Consider the following 21,357-nt stretch of genomic DNA (forward strand, 5'->3'; position numbering starts at 1 on the left):
CGTAAGTGGCTCCATTGTGAAACAATTAACTGCTTTGGTAAACTTTTGGCATTTGACACGTGGCAGCCTGAATAAAGAGTATGCTTGCCATTGCATTCCTTTCCCTCCGTGGGTCACTTGAACAATTTTAGATTATGAGGACAGTGTTTCAAGGTAAAGAGAACAAGGTGCTTTGGGTTTCATTTTAGAGACTGTCAATCACTTACTTCGTTTCTCAACTATGGATAGGTTAATCACACTAAACTCCATATTAAAATAGGCTCTCAAAATCAGAACTTAGGCTCGCTTAAAAAATATTTCTGCTGGATGGATTGAGATAGCATAGAGTATCCAGAATTAGTCTGTTCAGGGTATCATAGAGATTATAAACATTGATTCCTTCACCCAGGAAACTAGAAGTATGCATCAAGGAATGGGCTACAGTTAATCTTTAATTTATTAGATGCATGTGTATTTTCTTCTTCTTTGTTCCCTTCTCCACATCAAAGAGTTGAGGCAGCCATGCAAATGCAGACTCCTATGCTATCTATCACCTTACTTGAATGTTGGAAATGTGAAACATGGATATGGAAGTGCAGAGGCATTTTCTGGAAGTTGTCCCAGAAACCTGACATCTTGTAATGTTCAAGTTAGGCTATAAATTTCTGGGAGCGAACCTGGTTCAATATATGAAATGAATAGGATATTTGTAATCTGCTCTTATCTATGGTAGGTCAGCACTGACCACCCCAGCATAGGATCCCCCTTTTATGGAAGAAGGGAGTATATTCTCATATAAAATGTGTTTAAGCAGAGACATTCGCAATACCAGAACGCATTTGAATGCAGGCATCCGGTTCTTGCTAATGTTTGAGTACTGTGTCTGCTTTGCAGTTGTAAAAAGAGTAAAGAGACAGAAACAAAGTTACATTTAAAAAGAGCTACAGCCCTGTGATGGGGCGCCTGCTCTGTCCAGGTGTCAAGCCTTCCAGAGAGGAAGCCACAGAAGATTAAGGGAAATAGAAGGAGATCACAGGGGAAATTCTTGAAGGAGTAATTTCTATGTTTCGGTAATTTTAAAACCTAATTTCAAGTAATAAGACAAACATGCATGAAAGAAGAGATTTTTTTTTTTCATTATTGTGGCTAAAAGTGGGGAGTTCTAGATAAAAGTTCTTGGATTACATTCAATAATTTTATATCATTGAGGAACACTCTCCCATCATATTCATAGATTCATTATCAAATAATGTTTCCTTGAATAACTGAAGAATTATCTGTTTGATTACACTTTTGAAAAAGGATGAGTTTTAGAATTGAATTAATCCAAATTAGAATCGTTCTTGCCTTTTGGGGGTAAGTAATTTGACCTCAGTAAGCTTTTGTTTCTTTATCTGAAGCAGAGGAACTGATTTCTGGTCTAGGTTCTGCAGTGAAGCTCTAGGAAGTGTGGACAAGCTCTCTTGCTGTTAACTGGCCTCAGATGTAACGTGAAGAAGTGGGCTGTAGGTGGCACTCTCTAGGGGGTGGTGCTAGAGTTCCTGACTCTGTATTCTCTTTTGTACTGATGAGATCCCTATGTTTCTACAGCTAGGACGCTTATTTCCAGACTTCTTTCAAAGCTACAATGTAGATTGACTTAAAAATATCAGTTCCTGATGTCTTCTATTCTTTCTATCATCTATCTATCTATCTATCTATCTATCTATCTATCTATCTATCTATCTATCATCTATCTATCTATCTATCTATCTATCTATCATCTATCTATCTATCCATTGTCTATCTCTACCTATCTATCTTTCTGTATGTATGTATATAGTGTTTCTTTCTAGCTGGAGAGATGGCTCACTCAGTAGTTAAGAGCTTGTAGTGTTCTCATTGAGGACCCAAGCTCTGTTCTTTTTCCCTATGTTGTCCTCTAGCTCCGGGGAGTCTGATGCCCTCTTCTGTCCCCTGTGGATACTGCACTCACTTGGACACTCCCCTATGTCCCCAATGCATAAAAATAAAAATAAAATCTTTACAAACTATTTCCTTGCAACTGTTTTCCCACATTATTTATATTATGAATCAGCTCAAAGTTGGCACACACATGTCTTATTATGTAACGGATGTCTGTATTAATAGTGTATAGTCAAATAAATTAAGTCAATCACTAGCTAAAAGGAACAGCTTGAGATACTGGGTTGAAAGAACTAGAGATGCTTCTGAGCAAAGGGTCTTCCAGAAGGAGTTAATGATGTGACGTGACCGAGAAAGTGGAGGGGCATAAAGACTTTGAAAGCTAGCGTTAGTGCAAATCGTGAGGATGAGGGCGGGGGGTCTTTGATGAGCTTCCTAATCAGTAGTCAGTAATGAAAGGCAGTGTTCAGTGGCGAAGGCAGAGTTCACAGATTAGCTTCCCATGCCTGTAGGAGCCAAGTATTGCATTATTTTTGGTACTTTTCATGTTAGTTCACATGCGGTTTTCAAATGTAAACTCACTGTCAAAGAACAAAATTTCAACAGAATTTATGTAAAATCCAGTGGGTCTTTGTTGGCTGTGCATGTAGTGGTCTGCATTTCACCTGGAGAGAAGGGAAATGCTCTGGCAGGATGAACAGAGGGTCTGGACTTACAGACAGAAAAAAACCGAAGGAAGCAGAACTGGGCCAAGGGTCTGAGCGCTATATTCCGTCTGTGGGTTAAGCACAGGGAACTTTATCATGCAAAATGAGGTGAATGAACAACCTTCCTCTGCTGGCGAGTCTCCTGCTTTGTGGCAGGACTGGTTCCTGTTACGCTCCTGCTTGATTATACTTACGTAGCCCAAGTGGCTTTGTGTCGGGTCTAGTGCACGGCTCAGCCAGAAACGGTGACCTTTTGAGACCTTTACTCCTTGTTGTGAGCACTTGAACCTTCAAGAATTTCACATAAACAGTAAGAGCACCCAAGTTAGCTCAGCAGCTCCAAACATCTGAGCATGGGATTTGGGTTTCTTCACCATAGAAACACATATAAGTGAGCTGACTGCACCTGCCGGGTAGAGTGCTTTCCTCGCTCTTGCTAAGGAACCACTCCTTACTCCCAAACCTGTCCACACCTGCACCTGCAATAGCTTAACATTTCAGCATGCAGATCAGGAGCTTGGAAATTAGCATGTGTCATAAGTACCTCAAATGCCCTGCCTCACAACGTCTAAGCTTTGCGTGTGGATATCCAGTAGAGCTATGAGGCCCTCTTCTTTCTGAAATTCTTTAGTATATTTCGATGAGTATGTGTTCTTCTTGTGCCTGTTGGGAGTGGGAAAAATTTAGTGTCAATCTCTCAGGCTTTTAAACATGATTTGTGTGCTTTTGTACATGAGAGGGCACATGTTTGACAACTTGTGGGAGTAGAGTGGGTTTTCTTTTCCTACCATGTGGGTTCTCATTAATGGTGCTTGGGCATCAGACAACAATGCTTGAATCAGAGGTCATAAGGAAATCAGTTTGCTACTGACCTGGAATGTCATCCCCACTGGCTAACTGTCATAGTTCTGGAGGGTGGCGCACATGCTGTTGGGGGGAAAAGCGGACTTCAGTTTTACCCGTCATGAAACCTACAAGTGATGGTAATGACCGGTTTGACAAGATATGGCCACAGCTTCAGTAATGTCAGGAATGTTATGAGAGCAGCCAACTAGTGTCTGATTCAATTTAAGGCCTACTCTACAGGTTGGAACTCATGCCTGGCACTGTTCCTGAGTCCAAGAACATAGGCTATAGCAGAAATCCGAGTGCTATTATTCTGCTAAATAAATATAATATTAAATCAATTTCTAATAACTTATTGTACTCAGATGGTATTTAAGAAGCCCCTCAATTAGTGAACATGCAGAGAACAAGAGATTTCAGAGTGCTCATGCCTACATGAGGCGTCTACCTCACAACTCATTTTCCAAGGCTCGGTGGTCATTACAGAAGAGTGGATGTAAAAAGTGTAAGAGCCGGAAGTGGTAGTTGACTGTAGTTGACTGTGGTGAAATAAAGTATTGAGGACACAGCAGAGCATTTGATAAATTAGCTCACAGTGATTATGACGGCATGCACATGACCTATGCAAGATAAAGCCATCTCAAATCCTAGCATGGTGAAGGGAGATGGGCACGAAGGGAGATGGGCACAAAGTCTCACTCCCACCTCAGGCACTAGTGGCAATTGAGGGCTTCCGGGAGAGGGAGTCAGTTTTCTTTAAGCATGAGGTCCCTGAAAAGCTACCCATGATCCAGTAGATGTCCCTCATGGCCATGCTGACAGCATGAAGTGGATTCTTCATGTGGGTTAAAGAAAAAAAAATACATGAAAAGGAGGGAATAGTGGTTAAAGGCATGAGAGAGGAATTGAAAGGGAGGATATAGGGGAGTGGAATTGATTAAAACATTATACCCATGTGTGAATTCTCAAATAATAAAACAAGAGGATTTATTTATTTATATATTTAGTGTGTGTGTGTGTGTGTGTGTGCACATGTACACAGGCATTACACCGTATGCTTGTGAAAGCCAGAGGATACCTGTAGAAGTCAGTTCTCTCCTTCCACCGCATAGAACCCAAGGATGGAGCTCGGGTTGTCGGGCTTGACAGCGAGCATGCTTACCTGTTGAGACATTCAACATACTCCTGCAGGCTTGGGCTGAACTTGGTCATTCTTAAATCTGAAGTCAGTGAAAAATTAGAGAGAGGAATTGATGAAGTGGGGAGAACAAGTTAGCTCTGTAACTACAAGCAAGACACATTTGCTTTCACTGTTGAGGGCCATGGTGGCGCTTTCAGTGAAAAGAAAGTCTCTAGTGTAAGTGACCCACCTAAAATCCCCTACAATTATTATTGCCATTAAACTGGCCATCTGCAGAGTAGCATGTAAAGGCACCCCTCTTCTGGGCCATGTACTATACAAACAAGTTGGGACTGCCAACCCGACTATATAAGTCATAAGAATGTGCCCATTAAATGCTGAGACTTACTGGAATCAAGATACCGATTAATTTTGGAATGTATGTGTGTATGAGATTCCTTAAAGAAATGTATCAATTTACCTGCTGAAATGCATCTGCTGTATGAATCTGTCATATGAAGTCCTGGCAGTGTGAACTGTCCTGAAGACAGGTAAGTGGCTGTGTGCCATGAGAGGTCCATGAAAAGAGCTACAAAGCATGGTCTTCTGGCACAGCATGGCATGGCTATTCCTGTGCCATGATCTCGAGGAACATATACTTACCTTTAAAATAGCCTTGCGTTAGCTCATTGAGAATTTCATGCAGTGTATTTTGGACATAGTCATCGTCTCCATGCTGCCCTCACTCACCACCATCTCTGCTCCCCATCCTTCCCGAGACTGAGGAAGGATCTCCTAAGTATCATCATTTCATTGAGCCTAATATTTTGTTAATAATTTTATGCATTTTGAGTACAATGTTTACATCATTTCTACCCCTACCTCTCCTTCCTCTAATTCTTCCGAGGTCCTTTCTCAGATTCATGGCTTCTTCATACAGTAAAGGTTCTGGAAAACAGATATAAGATGAAGTCAACTTTTCTGTCTGTATCTTAATAACCATACTCACTCAGCCTTTACTAGGTCAGCAGTTTACTTGGGACCAGTCCAATTTCAACATTCCCTGGTGGGACTGCTTTGGAATTTAAAAACTCAAGTGTGTCCCATTTTGTGTCTTCTCCTCGGGAAGAATATAAAAATGGGTTAAGTAGTACATCCATATTCTAAAATTGACATAAGCAACAGCTAATAACCTTTATTCAGGTCTTGGGTATTTTAAGATACATGATAAAAACTTGAAAAACATTTAGTTTACATTGCATTCATGAGTATTCATCTTTAAACTTTTAATTTTATTTTCAGCTTACAGATTGCGGAGGACCAAAGGAAAATATTTCATGTGTTGAGCAAAATAAAGAAAACCAGTGTTTTGAGAATGAACATGAAGAAAAGGCATGTGTAAGTGTTGTCATCTTTGTTGCTATGCTTAGCACATTCCGTGTGCCCCATTTTCCAGAGATGCCATTACTCGGCAGGGTTCCAATAGAAGAGAATGGATAGCATCATCTCAAGCTTTTGTCTGGCCCGTGTCTTGGCTGAACAGCACTGAATGTGTGTCATTTTGAGTAGTTACAGGTTTCACTCTGGAGATCTGTGTTTTGCTGCTGTGGATTTAAGTCTCTGGGATGACACAAACATTTGTATCATTGAAATAGAGATCATTTCACATGTAGATTTTCATTTAACCATCTTTTAAAAATTCATAGTAGACTAATTGTGCGTTCAGGAAAGGAAGCCGTCTGGTGGTGATGGCGCTGCTCTTTGAAGATGAAATGGGGTGTGGCTGTCCACAAAGCACTCTCGCATCTTTAAGCAGTAAACTTTGGTCTCTAAGGCACTTTCAACAGTATGTGCCACAGTCTTCTGGATCTTTCCTTCCTCCTTCTTTGTGATGGGCCTTGCATCTTAGGCACTGAATATGTACTAATTGGGATTGGTCATCCCTTATCCTCTGCACTTCAAGCAGCTGTGGGTCTCTGTAGTAGCTTCTATCTGCTGATAAAGGTAACTTCTGCCTGGAAGAGTAAGATCGGCACTTGTTTGTATGTATAAGATTAAATATTTAAAATATAGTTGGAAACTTTGTTTAGGAAAATTGAATAGTAGGTTCTCCTTTAGAACCTAATGTCCACAAATGGCTACACTCATTGCTATTACAATATAATACAATGTATATGGGGTAAATTTCACAAGGCCCCACCCCTACTCAATGTCTGCTGAGAGAGGGAGAATCAGTTTTCTCCAGGGATTAAACAGTGTATCCAATTTCAAGTGGTCAGCCCTAAACTTAAGTACATACAAGGAACACTAGATGAACTCAGTAGGTGTTTATACACACACACACACACACACACACACGATGTGGGATTTTCCTCTGTATGCTATGAATATGTTTTATTACCATTGGTTGATAAAGAAGCTGCTTTGGCCTATAGCAGGGCAGAATAAATCCAGGCTGGAAGAGATACATAGAGAGAGTAGGCAGAGTCAGGGAGACACCATGTAGCTACCAAAGGAGTCTGACACTATGTAGCCGCCTAAGAAGCAAGAGGTAACAAACTATGAGCCTCATGGTAAAATATAAAATAGTAAACATGGGTAAATTTAAGATGTAAGAGTTAGTTAATAAGAAACCTAAGCTAATAGGTTAAACGGTGCTGTGATTAACATAGTTTTTGTGTGATTATTCGGGTCTACGCAGCTGGGAAATGAAAGAACAGTCTCTGCCTACATGTACACTCACGTGTGTGCACATAATAACAATTTTGGAAGAAACGACTTTGAATTTGAGAGTGATTGGGAGCAACTTGGGAGAACTGGAAATGATGTCAATACCATACGTGTATGAAATTCTAAAACAAATATTTTAAAAATTAAAAAGAAAGAAAACAAACTTTTGGACTTCCTGGCTATTTCCAAAGATATTTGTGTTTTTCCTTCCTGAAGATGAAATCATCAAGCTTAAGTGGGAAACAAATGTTCCCGTTTGTCAGGAAGATGAATTAAATACATTCTGGACACATAATTGAGAAGCCCTCATGCTTCTATCATAGCGAAGCATCTAGCCTGCTACTTAAACTTCTACCCATCAGTTTCTTTTCTTTACAGAAGAACTTAAAGTTTTTAATAAGATACTGAATATCAACATATTTATTACTGCCTAACGAACAGTAAGTTTACAATGCTGTTAAAATGAATCGCATGTTTGACATATTCTTGACGTGATATTTCTATTAAAATTTGAATAGTAAAGTAAAAGGCATCATTAAGAACTTTAGGATTCTATTGATAGAGAAGCATTTCACTTCTTAATATGTTTCTTTTCTTTATTTTAATTTCATTTCTCCATGTTCTTTGAGCAATTTAAAATAATTGGGAACATTTTGAAGGGGTATGTTCTGTGTTTAAATAAATCTGCTAAGTAAAAGATAAAGTTTAGATATTTAATATTCCAGAGTTCTGGTGAGAAAATTTGGGGATGTTTAATCAACTCCTGGGGAAAGGGACGCACACACACACACACACACACACACACACACTCACACACTCAAAGAATGGGCAGCTATTGAAGACTAAATAAATTAAGAGGTGATTACGGCCAATAGCAGAGATATTAAAAATGACAGTTGACAGATGGATAAACAGTAAGTTTAATCACAATATCTTAAATTTGAAGTAATAAAGGGTAGTACAATGAAATGCCTGAGAGAAGGTATGCATAATTATGGAAAATTAACTGTAGTATCCAAATTATCTAAAGGACAGTATGAGAGAAAAGAAGATTACTACTTATTGGCTGGTGTATCCAACTTTGGACATGTGGATTTCATTTGCCCTAGCATGGCTATAAATATAACCTAACATAAAATAATAAACTAACTTAAAACATGAATTATTTTCTTTTGGTAACTCAGTTGCATTGTTCTGAAGCATAAATTTTATAGATGACAAAGTCATGTCACACGATCAAGAGGTTGGCCATCCGAATCTGGTAGGATTTTCATTCTGTCTTTGTTAAAAGTAGTTATATTACTTCAAGCAGACTAAATGATGTATCTCTTTATTTGTAAGTTGAGAAATGACCTATTGTGTGTATACTGCAATACTTTGTCAAGTACTTATATCAAGTAGCTAAAAGTTCTGGATATTTCATAATTTCAGAGATACAATTAAATGCTTCCTAAAATTGTTTTGTTTTAATATTTTTAATCACTAATTCTATTGTCTGTGGCGATAAAGGCATCAATGGATACCTTACAAATACCACAATGAATGTGCGGTGACAGAATATTGAATTAGTTTAGAGGATTTCATAGCTGCTTGTATTATTTTTCTGTTGCTGTGATACAATAGCATGGCCAACAGAAAATCAGAGCGAAAAGAGTTCATTTTGTCTCATGGTTCCAGAGAGAGAGAGTTTATGTTGGCTGGGAAGGTATACCATTGTGACAGGATCAGGAAACCCACTGACCATATCTTTTTCCATATAGAGGAGACAAAAGGAGGACAAAATATGCAGTAAAGCTATATATCCTTAAGGTCTACCCCAGCTGATTTCCTACTTCCAGCAAGGGTCTCCCTCCTAAAGGGACCATTAACTTCTTCCAAAATGCCACCAGCTGGAGACCGAGTATTCGGATATAGAAGACATTTCTCATTTCAACCATTATATTTTGGTTCCCTGGCCCTCCTAGACCTATAGCTATCTCCTAACTTCAAAAATTCCTATAAACTGTTAGTCTCAATACTATTCAAATATCTAAAGTCTGCTATACCCCCTGTAAAATTAAAAACATACCAACAAAATAAACAACAACGAATTATATACAACGGCACAGAATACACATTTCCATTCTAGAAAGGGTGGATGTTGGCAAAACAAGGAATGATTGGACCAAAACAAAGCAGAAATCCAACAGCAACAGGAAAAATCACCAACCAAATCCTGTATCTCCATTTCGGCTGTCTGGAACTTCAGTTTTAAAGGTTTAGAAGACTCTACTCTCCCAGCTTTGCTGCCTATAATACATACATCTCTTTCTTAGGTGGGTTCCATTTCCTGTATTCAGATCTTTTTTGGCAGATGTCACTTGGCTATGGAATCTCTAGCATCTATGGTAACCCAGGTTTCATCTTACTTCTTAGGGTAAGCAGCTTCTTCATGCTGTAACCTTCCAGACCCTGCTTGTAGGGACTCTGACACTTCCACCTATTGTCTGGGCTCAATAATCCACAACTCCCTTAGTCTTGCGTCTTTCATACCTCCAAAGCTAGTACCAAATGAAAGACAACGCTTGTTCCTTTGGCAGCAGTTTTTGTATGTGGAAGCAATTCCTTTTTAGGATCAGGGAACTTTGTAGGCTTTCTCCTCCTAGTGGTTGGAAAGTTAGCTGGGTAGGGTCTTTCCCTCAGGCCATTCTTCCCATTGCAATGAGCATAGAAGGCTTCTCATTAACATCCTAATCTTTTTATATGACTTGTCTGTAACATGAAATGTTCTAATGCTCTTTTCATCTCCAAATGTCATTTTTTAAAAATTTATTCTTCCCCATGGTTTATGCTTTGTTTTTTGTTTTTTTGTAGACCTATTTAGGATCAATATGTAGTAGCCATGCCACAGATTCAATGTTATGCTGTCTTGAAATTTCCTCCACCAACAAAATTAGTTCATGACTTCTGAAATTAATCAAATTAGGCAAATCTTAGGACAGGGCAAAATACAGCAAGATCCTTTGCCAAAATATTACAGTAATAGCATTTGTCCAATTGCAATTTTACAGTAATAGCATTTGTCCAGTTGCTGATAGTCCTGTTTCCTCTCCGAAACCTCATGAGCCTTACCTACACTGTATACACGACTCTCAGACTACTGACTTCCAGAATACTACTAGAATGGCCCATTAAGCTCTGACTATAGCATTCAGCAGTTTTTCTAGTCCAAAGTTCCAAATTTCTCTAATTCCTCCAAATAATTATATGGTCATGTTCTTCTCAGCAATAGCCTTACGTATTTGGTACCAGCTTCTGTATTAGTTATTTTTATGTTGCTGTGATAGAGCACTGTGATCAAAATAACTTATAGAAAAGTTTATTTTGACTTACATTTCCAGGTCAAGTCCACAATGGCAGGGAAGGCATTTTATGATGGCAGGAGCTGGCAGCTGGATGGTTGCATTTTTATCAATGCACAGAAAACAGAGAGAAAAAGAGAGAACAGGAAATAGGGGTGAGCCATAAACCCCCAGAGCTCACTACCAGTAACACTCTTCCTATGGCATGTCTTTACAGGCTACAGAAATTCTGCTAACAGCACCTCTCACTGGGGACAAAGTTCAAATAAACGAGCCCGTGGGGGAAATTTTTCATTCATGTTCTCCTTATATAAATATATGTATTCTGACTACAATATATATTTTCACGCTATTAAATAGCTATGCCTTTTGGTTAAAGGAAAACTTCTTTTTTTAGTACAGTTGTGACATGGGAAAAGTTTTATGCTTGTTTGCTTTAAGGAATGGGAACAGCATGTCCTGTTGAATTTTATATGTGTATATTAGATGCTATCAATGATCCCTATTTTAATAGTGGTGCTTTAAAAACACTATGTAGATCAAGAAATCCTGCAAAAAAAAGACCATATTTGGAGACATGCTACTTCTTGATTTGAAAATTGATTTAATGTTGGGGAACTCAGTTTCATAAAACAAAAACTACTGGACACACATAGAGAAAGATAGGTCTCAATACAAAAATATTAGGTCACTTACTACCCTGTTCTCACTAGTTGATACATCATACAGTCACAAATTGTCTAATAAAATTCAGAGGTAACAAATAATACTTTGAGAAATATTGGTGTTTGTTTTCTCTTACAGGTCTCATAGAATTAAACAGCAAATACTTTGACTCTTTGGGTTACCTTTGTGAGAGACTTATTGTTTCAAAGTTATTTTTAATTTTACACCTCTTTATGTGATTTATATTCTCTTCATCAAATTTTGATAGGTTACACAATTATATGCATTTATCTCTTTGGCTAGCTCTTGTGTTTTTTTCTAATCTCATAAGATACAATAATATTTGAGATCTCACTGATTTTGTAATGTAGACATATATAGCTATAAACTGTCCCCATAGAACAACATTCAGTATCCCCACTGGTTATACTATGTTGTATTTTCATTATTTGATTATGAGAAGTTTTTTCCTCCTACATAATTTATTCAGTATTTATCAACATCTGTGTATTGAACTTTGGAGAAGTTCCATAGGCTACTAAGAAGAAAGTATATTCTACCACTGTGATATGGAATATATTTTAGATATCTGATGTGTCTATGATCTAAGGGCAGATTTTTTTTTGTCAATTTTGCTTGCATGGCATACCTATCAATCATAATAGGGTATTTCAATGTTCTATTATTTTTGTACTTAAACCTATCTGTATGTTTATATCCAGTAGTGTTTGTTTTTATGAAATTTGGTTCACCAAAGCTCAATATTTTTGGGGTTTTTTTGTTCAATAATATTTTAAATTCAGAGGTCTCATGTTTTTAAATGTGTTGCTGCTTTACAACATTTTTGAGCTATTTAGCATTTTATGACCTTCTCATTTAAAATAAGTGTCATTGAGAATATCTAATATACACATATAAAGTCAGTGGAATACTCACTCTGGTCTAATTCCCTTAAAAAGTAAAAAAAAAAAGAAGGAATGCTTCAAGAGTTAGTCTATTAAGCTAATATTCAAGTGGAAGAGAATGCATCAACTGTAACAAGAAAAAAAAAAAGTAAAAAACAAGATCAATTTTCTTGTTGAATGTAGTAGATGTAAAAATTTTTTGTAAGACTATTCTCAACAAAATTCAACAGCACATTTAAAAGATAATACTCTATGATGAAGTGGTTTTCAAACCATGAATTCAAGGATGGTTTGATATCCACAAACTAATCAATGTAGTACAGAACAATAGTATGGAGAACATAAATCCTGGGATTTCAGTGGATGCAGAAAATCCCTTTCACAGAATTCAATATCTCTTTATGATAAAAGCCTTGAAGAAACTAGGAATAGAAAGTCATGTCATAATATAACAGAGGATATATGATAAAACAATAGCTAATATGGAGGAAACAAGACAATTTCCACTAAAATCAGAAATGAGGCAAGCATGTTCACTTTCACCAATATTATTAAATATAGAATAGAAATGTTACCAGAACAATAGAGCAAGAAGAACTAAGAGGAATAGAAAAATGGAAGGAAAATATAAATTTGTAGGTGACATGATACTATATATATATATATATATATATATATAACCAGAAAATTCATCAGAAATCTCTTAAATTTAATAAACTCTTTCCATAATTTATCAGTAGAGAAAAATCACATTTATAATTCAGTAACTTTTTTTTATAGCAATAATAACTAATTGGGAATTTCAGGAAAATAATTACAATGGTCTCAAAAAAGTAATGGTATAAATCAAACATCTATTTTAAACAATGATTTACTTAAAATCATAACATACTGAAGAAGTTGAAGAAGCGATACAGGCTAGTTTTTGTCAGCTTTGCACAAACTAGAGTCATCTGTTAAGAAGGAACCTCAGTGGGGGTATAGGTGTTTCCTGGCCTGTAGGTAATCTGTGGTGTTATTTTCCTGATTAATTATGATATGGGATGGCCTAGCCCACTAATGGTGTGGTACTCCTGGGCAAGTGGTCCTGGACTGCGTAAGAGAGCAGGCTGAGCAAGCCATGCGTATCATGCCAGTAAGCAGCTTTATTCCATGGTATCTACTTTGATTACTCTCTTTATGGTGTGAGAAGTGCTTCTGTATTTGTGTTGCTTTTAGTGGTTAATGAATAAAGAAGCTCTTTTGGCCTGTGATAGGGCAGAATAGAGCTAGGTGGGAAAACTAAACTGAATGCTGGGAGAAAGTAGGCGGAGTCAGTGGGATGCCATGTAGCTGCTGCAGAAGACAGGCATGCTGGCACCTTACTGGTAAAACACAAGCCTCATGACAAAATATAAAATAATGGAAATGGGTTAATTAAAGATTTACAATCTAGCTAGCAAGATGCTTAAGTGATTGGCCAAGCAATGTTTTAATTAATACAGTCTGTGTGATTATTTCGGGTCTGAGCGGCTGGGAATGAATGAGCAGCCTCTGCCAACATCTCTGGCTTCCTTATCTGAGCCCCTGCTCCAGTTTCTCTTGATAATGGACTTTGATCAGAAGTGTAAGCCAAATACCTGTTATTTATTCCTGGAGCTGCTTTTTGGTCACCGTGTTTATCACAACTATAGGAAAAAGAAAAAAAAAAAAAACTAGGACAGATCGGGACTATATAATATTTCTAAAATGGCTTTGTGACCAAAAGCATTCTACAGAACCAATAAAATGTTCAGCAAAATTCGAATGATATTCTTCACAGAAATAGAAAAAGCAGTCCTAAAATTTCAATTAAAACACCAGGCAGTGGCCAAAGCAATCCAAACCAAAGCAATCCAAAATAGAAAGAATGTTGCTGGAGATATAACAAAACCTGACTTCAAATTATTCCAGAGGACCATGGTAATAAAACTAGCATGTCAAAGACACAAAAACCAGATATGTAGACCAGTAAACAGAATAAAAATAAATAAATAAATACAAATAAAACCTAGGAATAAGCCAACACAGCTGAAGTCATTTGATTCTTGACAACAGAGCCAGAAACACACACCAAGCGATAATGCCTCTTTAAGAAGTAAAAAACTAAAGTAAATTGCCAGAAAACTAAACATCTACCTGTGCACACCTAAAGTATAGATCTTGGTCTCACACCCTGTACAGAAATGAGCTCCAAATGGATCAAACACCTTAATTTAAGACTTTAAACTTTAAAAGTAATAGAGGAAATGACAGGAAACACAACTCAGTGTGACGGCACAGGGAACTCCTTTCTAACTGCAGTAGCTCAGGCAATTAAAGTTCTTACTTTAATTCACAAATGGGATTAGATGAAATAAACAACCATACAGCAAAGCGAACAATTTCTAGAGACAGGCGATGGCGTACATTCAACAAGGGATTAATAGGCAGAATATGTAAAATCTTAAAAACATTAAATGACTGAGCAAATAATCTAGACAATAACTGGGCAAATTAGCTTAACAGCGTCTCCAATAAGTCTCCAATGGACCATTACATCAAACAGCGTTCAATGTCTTTAGCTATAAGGGAATGAATGAAAATCAAGACTCTATTGATGGGGCTAGGTAGATAGCTCAACAGTTAAGAACACAGGCTTTTTTTCAAAGAGGACCCAGTTCAATTTCCAGCACCCACCTTATGATTCCTAACCATCTGTAGCTCCAGTTACCAGGGATCTGATACCTCTTCTTGCCTTTATTGGCACCAGGCATACATGTGGTATGCAGTACTAGACATTCATGCAAGAAAATCTCTCATCCATGCACATAATAAATAAATAAATAGATAATAGAAAAATCTCTGTTGAGATTTCATCTCAACCCAATCAGAATGGCTAAGGCTAAGAAATAAATAGTAACATGTTACCATGGGTACAGCAATGAACATATATTATCCATAGACTGTAGGAATCAATGTATGCTTTACTGTGAACATTGTTGACAGAATCAGTCACCTCCCATTCTGTAGGCTGTCATTTTGTCTTGTTGACCATGTCCTTTGCTTTGCAGAAGCTTTTCAATTTCAGGAGGTCCCATTTATTAATTGTTTCTGTCAGTGTCTATGCTACTAGGGTTATATTTTGGAAGTGGTCTTCTGTGCCAGTGTGTTCAAGTGTACTTGATATCCAGTTATGCCAGCACCATTTGTTAAATATGCTTTCTTTTTTCCATTTGATATATATTTTTTGCTTCTTTGTCAAAGATCAGGTGTTTGAAGATGTGTGGATTAATGTTTGGGTCTTTTATTCTGTTCCATTGGTCCTCCTGTCTGTTCTTATGCCAGTACCAGGTTGTTTTCAGTACTGTAGCTCTGTAGTAGAGTTTGAAGTCAGGGATTGTGATGCCTTCAGAAGTTCTTTTATTATATAGGATTGTTTTGGTTATCCTGGGTTTTTTGCTTTTTCATATGAAGTTTAGTATCATTCTTTCGAGGTCTGTGCTGGGATTCTGATGGGCATTGCATTGAATCTGTAGATTGCTTTTGCTAAGATTGCCATTTTTACTAGGTTAATTCTGCCTACCCAAGAGCACGGGAGATCTTTCCACTTTCTGGTGTTTTCTTCAATTTCTTTCTTCAGAGATTTAAAGTTCATTAGAGAAATACCTGCATGTCTATGCATATCTCAGCACTGTATCCAAGGCCAAGCTGTAGAATTAGCCTATGTGTTTATCAGCAGATGAATCTATAAATTAAATGTGGAATATATACATAACTGAGTTTTATTTAGCCATAAAGAAAATGAAATCATGTCTTTGCACAAAAATAGATAGAATTGGAGATTGTCATTTAAAGAATTATAATCAGACTCATGGATACAGAGGCCTTGTTTTCTCTTGTCTGGAAATTAGGGAGTGTGTGTCGAGAAGGAGAGGACATGAAAACCAAGTGGAACTCAGGAATGTGGAAGTAGAGATGTAGGAAAGAAAAAGATGAGAGAGGAAAACAGAGGGGTTAATAAAATCAAAGCATGACATATGTATGTATGAATGTATTGTGCTGTCTAGTCTTCCATCAGCTTGATATACAACTAGAGAGGGAAATTCAGTTGAGAAAATGCCTCTGGTAAGTGGTTAGCGATTAATATCAGGGTCCCAGCCCCTTGTGAGTGGAACCATCACTAGGCGGGTAATCCTGGGTTCTATAAGAAAGCAGGCTGAGCAAGCCATGAAGAACAAGCCAGTAGGCAACCCCCCTCCATGACCTTTGCAACATCTCCTACCTCCATGTTCCTGCCATTTTTCAGTTTCTGTCCTGATTTCCAATGATGAACAATACTGTGGGAATGTAAATCAAATTAGCCCCCCCCCCTTTTTTTTTTTTTTTTTGGTTTTTCAAGACAGGGTTTCTCTGTGACTTTGGTTCCTGTCCTGGAACTAGCTCTTGTAGACCAGGCTGGTCTCGAACTCATAGAGATCCGCCTGCCTCTGCCTCCCGAGTGCTGGGATTAAAGGCGTGCACCACCATCGCCCCGGCTCAAATTAACCCTTTTCTCCCCAATGAGCTCTATGGTTATGATGTTTTGTCACAGCAATTGTAACCCTGACTAAAACAAATATAATGAAATGCATTGCTGACACATGATAATCCAAAGAAGGAATTCTCGTCACGTTGAAGAAATGTGACTGCAGCTTGAGGACATTGTGCCAATCAGAATAATCTAGCCACAAAAGACAACTACCCTCTAATTCTCCTTACATAAGACATGTTAAGTACTCAAAATCCTAGAAAGAAAAGGTGGTGGGTAGATTGTCTATTGCTAAGGAAATGACTGAGGAAAAAAACTTAGTTTTTTTTTCAAGTTTTTTTTTTTTTTTTAAATTCTTTTGGATTTTTCGAGACAGGGTTTCTCCGTAGCTTTTTTGGTTCCTGTCCTGGAACTAGCTCTTGTAGACTATTTTTTTTCTTTATTTTATTCTTTTTTAATTAAAATTTCCGCCTCCTCCCCGTTTTCCATTTCCCTCCCCCTCCTCCCACACATCGCCCCCTCCCCCCACTCCCCTCTCCCTCTGGACCTAGATAGAAGTGGGAGGACCTTGGACTTCCTGCAGGGCAGAGAATTTGGACTGCTCTTCAAAACTTAGTTTTTTATGGAGAGAGAGTTTCAGTTTTTTAAAGATATAAAGTCATAGAGTTCTTTTGTACAATTCTGTGAATGCCAGACTACTGAACTCTATAGTTGAAATGGTTGAGAATGCAAGTTTAATGTTCAATGTTTCTAGTAAATGATAACATCAAGGAGATGATTCTGAGATAACCTACCTGAAAGAACTAATTTGGAAAGAATCACATGATCAGATGTTTGTAAGTGATTTCAATGTCTTTGCTTTCAAATTTCCCCTACTGCCAGCCTTCATAGGAGAGAATGTTATGTCTTGGTATTAAAGATCTATGACTAGACTGTCTATATAAGCCTTGCAGATCAAGCTATTGTGTTGCCAGCTACTCCTGAAGCTATTTTAAACTAATCAATAAAGATAGCAATGACCAAAAACACTAAAGAAACTAGATTCTATCAATTTACCATGTCAGTAATTAGAATCTTATTATTTTCTATGTCTGAAACATAAAGCAACCCATCTTGTTCATATATGGATCTTGTAAAAAGATACACAGACTCTACTTACTACCTGGATCAATAAATTCCGTGCTACTCAAAGTCACTATTATATATGACAGGGGATGACACTTCAGGTTAGATGATAGTGGCAAATACTGTTTATTTCAGTATCTGTCCATAGAATGTCTATCATGCTGGCTAACAAATTTATTAGTTACATAAAGTTGTATAAGCCAATTCTTCTGAGTCTCAGATTCTTTTTACCTGTATACTTATAGTTAATTTGCTTCTTATGAATAATTAATGATACTACATATATGAAAATTCCTAATCATAGCTTACTCAGTAAGACATCAGTATGTCTTTACAATCCATAAGTCTGATAAGCAACTAATAGCCCAACATTTATAAAGACTTCTCGTGCATCTCATAGCAGGAACAAATAACATGGTTTGAAAATAAAAATCTGTCCTGAGTAGACTTTACTCCAAGGAGTTGTAAGAATGGCCATCAGGTAGGTATATGCAAAGATTCTCACAATTATTCAGAAAGGACATGGCAATAAAAATTACTGTGAGAAGCCATATGCCACTTGTTAGAATGGTTGCATGGTTGGATGGGAAAACCACTGCAAATGGTACATTTACTGAAAACTGGATTCTCAGCCGGGGCACCTCTGAGTTTTGAGAGTGTTCACCTTGTATGTGGGTTAATCCACTGATGAGTTATGGCTGAACTAGTATTGAAATCTAGTCAGAAAAAGTAGGTGCCTTGGGTCAAGTTGTTCAAGGGCACCTCTTTTTGGACCCCTCTTTCTATCTTTCTCTACTCTTTGGGTATTTAGGATGAGCGCCTTGGTACTACTGTGAACTTTATTCCCTGGGGTTCTGTCTCACCACAGGCAGGAAAAAAATCAGCAGAAGCAAGGCAGTGATGCTTCTGGAACTTGGCCAAAATAAATCTGGATTCCTTTAGTTTAGATTTTTTAGGTGTTTTGTCAGTGTGATATAAAACTGACTGACACAGATAAGATAGTTAATATCAAGATGTCAAAAACTAATAGATACTAGTGTGGGTTCAGAGAAAAGGAAACTTGTGTATCGTTGTAGGATTGCGGATGGACACAAGCCCTATAGAAGGTAGTAGGAGGCTGAAGAAGGAATTAAAGATAAAATGGTCTCATGACCTCAGAGAGATGGATGCGTCCCTGTTCGCAGTGCAGCATTGCTTGCCGTGGCCGAGAGGTGTCAACAGTCTGAGGGTCTGTAAAGAAACTGGTGCCGATGTACAGTGGGGGTTATTCAGCTCCAGTGGAGAATGAGATCTTAGAATTTGCTGAAACTCACGAGGATTTAGGAAACATTATAATAAGTGAAATAAAAAGCACCCCAAAGAGAAAACCACTGCGTTCATCTCATTGTGTATGGAACTTAAGAGAAAAGCCAAATGTACAGAGATAAAGAAAGAAACAAGGAGTGAGAAGAGGTTTGGGGAGTAAATGAGGAGATGTGAGCCAGAGGACACAGAGATATGGGTAGATCTGAGACATCAGATGGGGTAATGAATTTGTCCATGTTGTATATGTGATGAATGTACATTCCAGACCCAGAAAAGAATAGGAGGCCCACCTCTCAATGCTGAAATACTTGTGATAGACTTACAAGAAGGGAAATCATTGCCTTCAGTTGTTAACCTACTGGTGACTTCACCAGGCTTCAGTGCATAGTTCCAATCTGGTCACACAGATGCCCTGGGTTAAGTTAAATGGGCACAAAATAAGACCAAAGGTCATGGTTCTAAAAAAGAGACTGGTAGGGGTTGGTGGAGACTTTATAGGGATGGGAAAAAGAGATGAAAGTGTGTGTGAGCGAGAGAGTAGTTGGTGTGTGACATACACATATAAAATTATCAAATAAAATGAATATAAAAGGAAGAAACATAAGATGATGCCTCTTAAGTAACCTCAGTATAGCAATGACCTCACTATATGTACCCTGGAAACATATTATGTACATTAATTTTACAGAATAAAATTTATTTTTAAGAAAAATTTTAAGGAATAAATGCTGAATCTAAAAGGCTTGTGATTTTATATATTTGTAAACATGGTTAATAATGTAACCACTTGCTTAGAAATAAAAATATATTAAAACGATAGACTGTAAATTTCACATTAAGCTACTGATTCTAACTTTACATAAAAACAAAAACAGCTTGTCCATCCATCCAAAAAGCATCTCGACAGCGGGCTGACTTCTAAACACTGGAGCTGCTTCTTGCTTTTACACACACACTTTGTGTGGGGTAGACACTAACAGGAATGGAGGAAATAACTTGAAAGTGTGACCCTTGCTATGAAGGAAATGTGGAGGAGTGGAAAGGGCTCTAATTTACTTAGAGAGTTAGTTGGGGGCGGTCTTCCTGAGACGGCGACATCTGCACAGAGGCCAGTATGACAAGGAGCCAGGTGTGTGGGGATCAAGGGAAGTCGGTTCTTGGCAGGATGAACAGCGGATTAAATGCTCTGGGTAGAATTTAACTGAAACACTTTATATGCACGACAGTACGATAGTCTGCTTAGGGTGTGAGAAGGTGGGGTGAGGGAAGGGCATTTAGCAATGCCGTGAAGGTTAGGTATTCACGCTGACTTAGAAGCAAGATTGCTTTTCAGATGATACAGCCTTTGAGATTTGTGGTTTGCACACAATTATGTGGTTATTTGGAATCCGCTTAAGGCATAACATTGTATAACAATAAGGGAAACTTGAGCCTTTTAAAGAATGTGCTTAATGTTCAGCAAAGTCAACATAAGCTTACAATGGGTCGGAGAAATATAATTTAGTTGGATGCTTTCACCATGTTTTGTTGGACCATTTATAATTATTGAAACTTCCAGTTTTCAGATGTTGTTTAGATTTTGGTAACAAAGACATACAAACCATATGGCTCTTGATTAATTATGTTCCAAGTCCACATTTAAAAAATTGTCTTAAATATAATTGCATCAATGCAAATGGAACCGTGGTTTAAACAATTATGTTAAAACCCCAAATTTCGTGACTTTTGTTATAATTATTGGTTCTGTTAAATTGGCTTATTTTATATTTCTTTTACATAGATACACAATTAACTTGAATGACATACACAGTTGCATATAACTTTGCTTTATATTAATTCTTTTTAGGATTCAATATTGTCCTGACATTTTTTTTTTTTTAATAATAGAAACTCACTGGAAAACTCAGTCCTTGCCCAGTTGGTCCTACTTTTCTACCTGTCTCTGGAGAGTTTGGAAATGAGGGCAGGCATTTTGCCATGACCTGCCTGCATGCTATTTTACCAAGCTAACAAGCTTACCATTTGTGTGCCTGCTGGCCTTGGTACTGGAGGAACAGACAGACCTGGATGGGAGTCTAGGTAGATGAATTGATTCTGCTATTTGCAGTGGAGCTAATCTTTCTACTGTGGAGGCCATTCCTTCTTGAACTGCTCCAAGGTCCCTTGGAAACTACAAAAGGCTTCATTCATTGTGGAAGCC

General features: G+C 37.7%; 1 protein-coding gene across 5 annotated transcripts in view; it reads left to right on the forward strand.

Moving 5' to 3' along the window:
* The window catches only part of Dlg2 (discs large MAGUK scaffold protein 2), a 1,644,347-nt gene that overhangs the window by 262,517 nt on the left and 1,360,473 nt on the right, over positions 1–21,357 (forward strand). For all 5 annotated transcript variants that reach the window (XM_057756268.1, XM_057756265.1, XM_057756266.1 and 2 more), the window contains exon 4: positions 5,860–5,955. In XM_057756268.1, the coding sequence (XP_057612251.1) occupies positions 5,860–5,955 (96 nt within the window). The remainder of the gene's footprint in view (positions 1–5,859; positions 5,956–21,357) is intronic.

Source organism: Chionomys nivalis, chromosome 23 (assembly GCF_950005125.1).
Source record: "Chionomys nivalis chromosome 23, mChiNiv1.1, whole genome shotgun sequence".
Lineage (NCBI taxonomy): Eukaryota > Metazoa > Chordata > Mammalia > Rodentia > Cricetidae > Chionomys > Chionomys nivalis.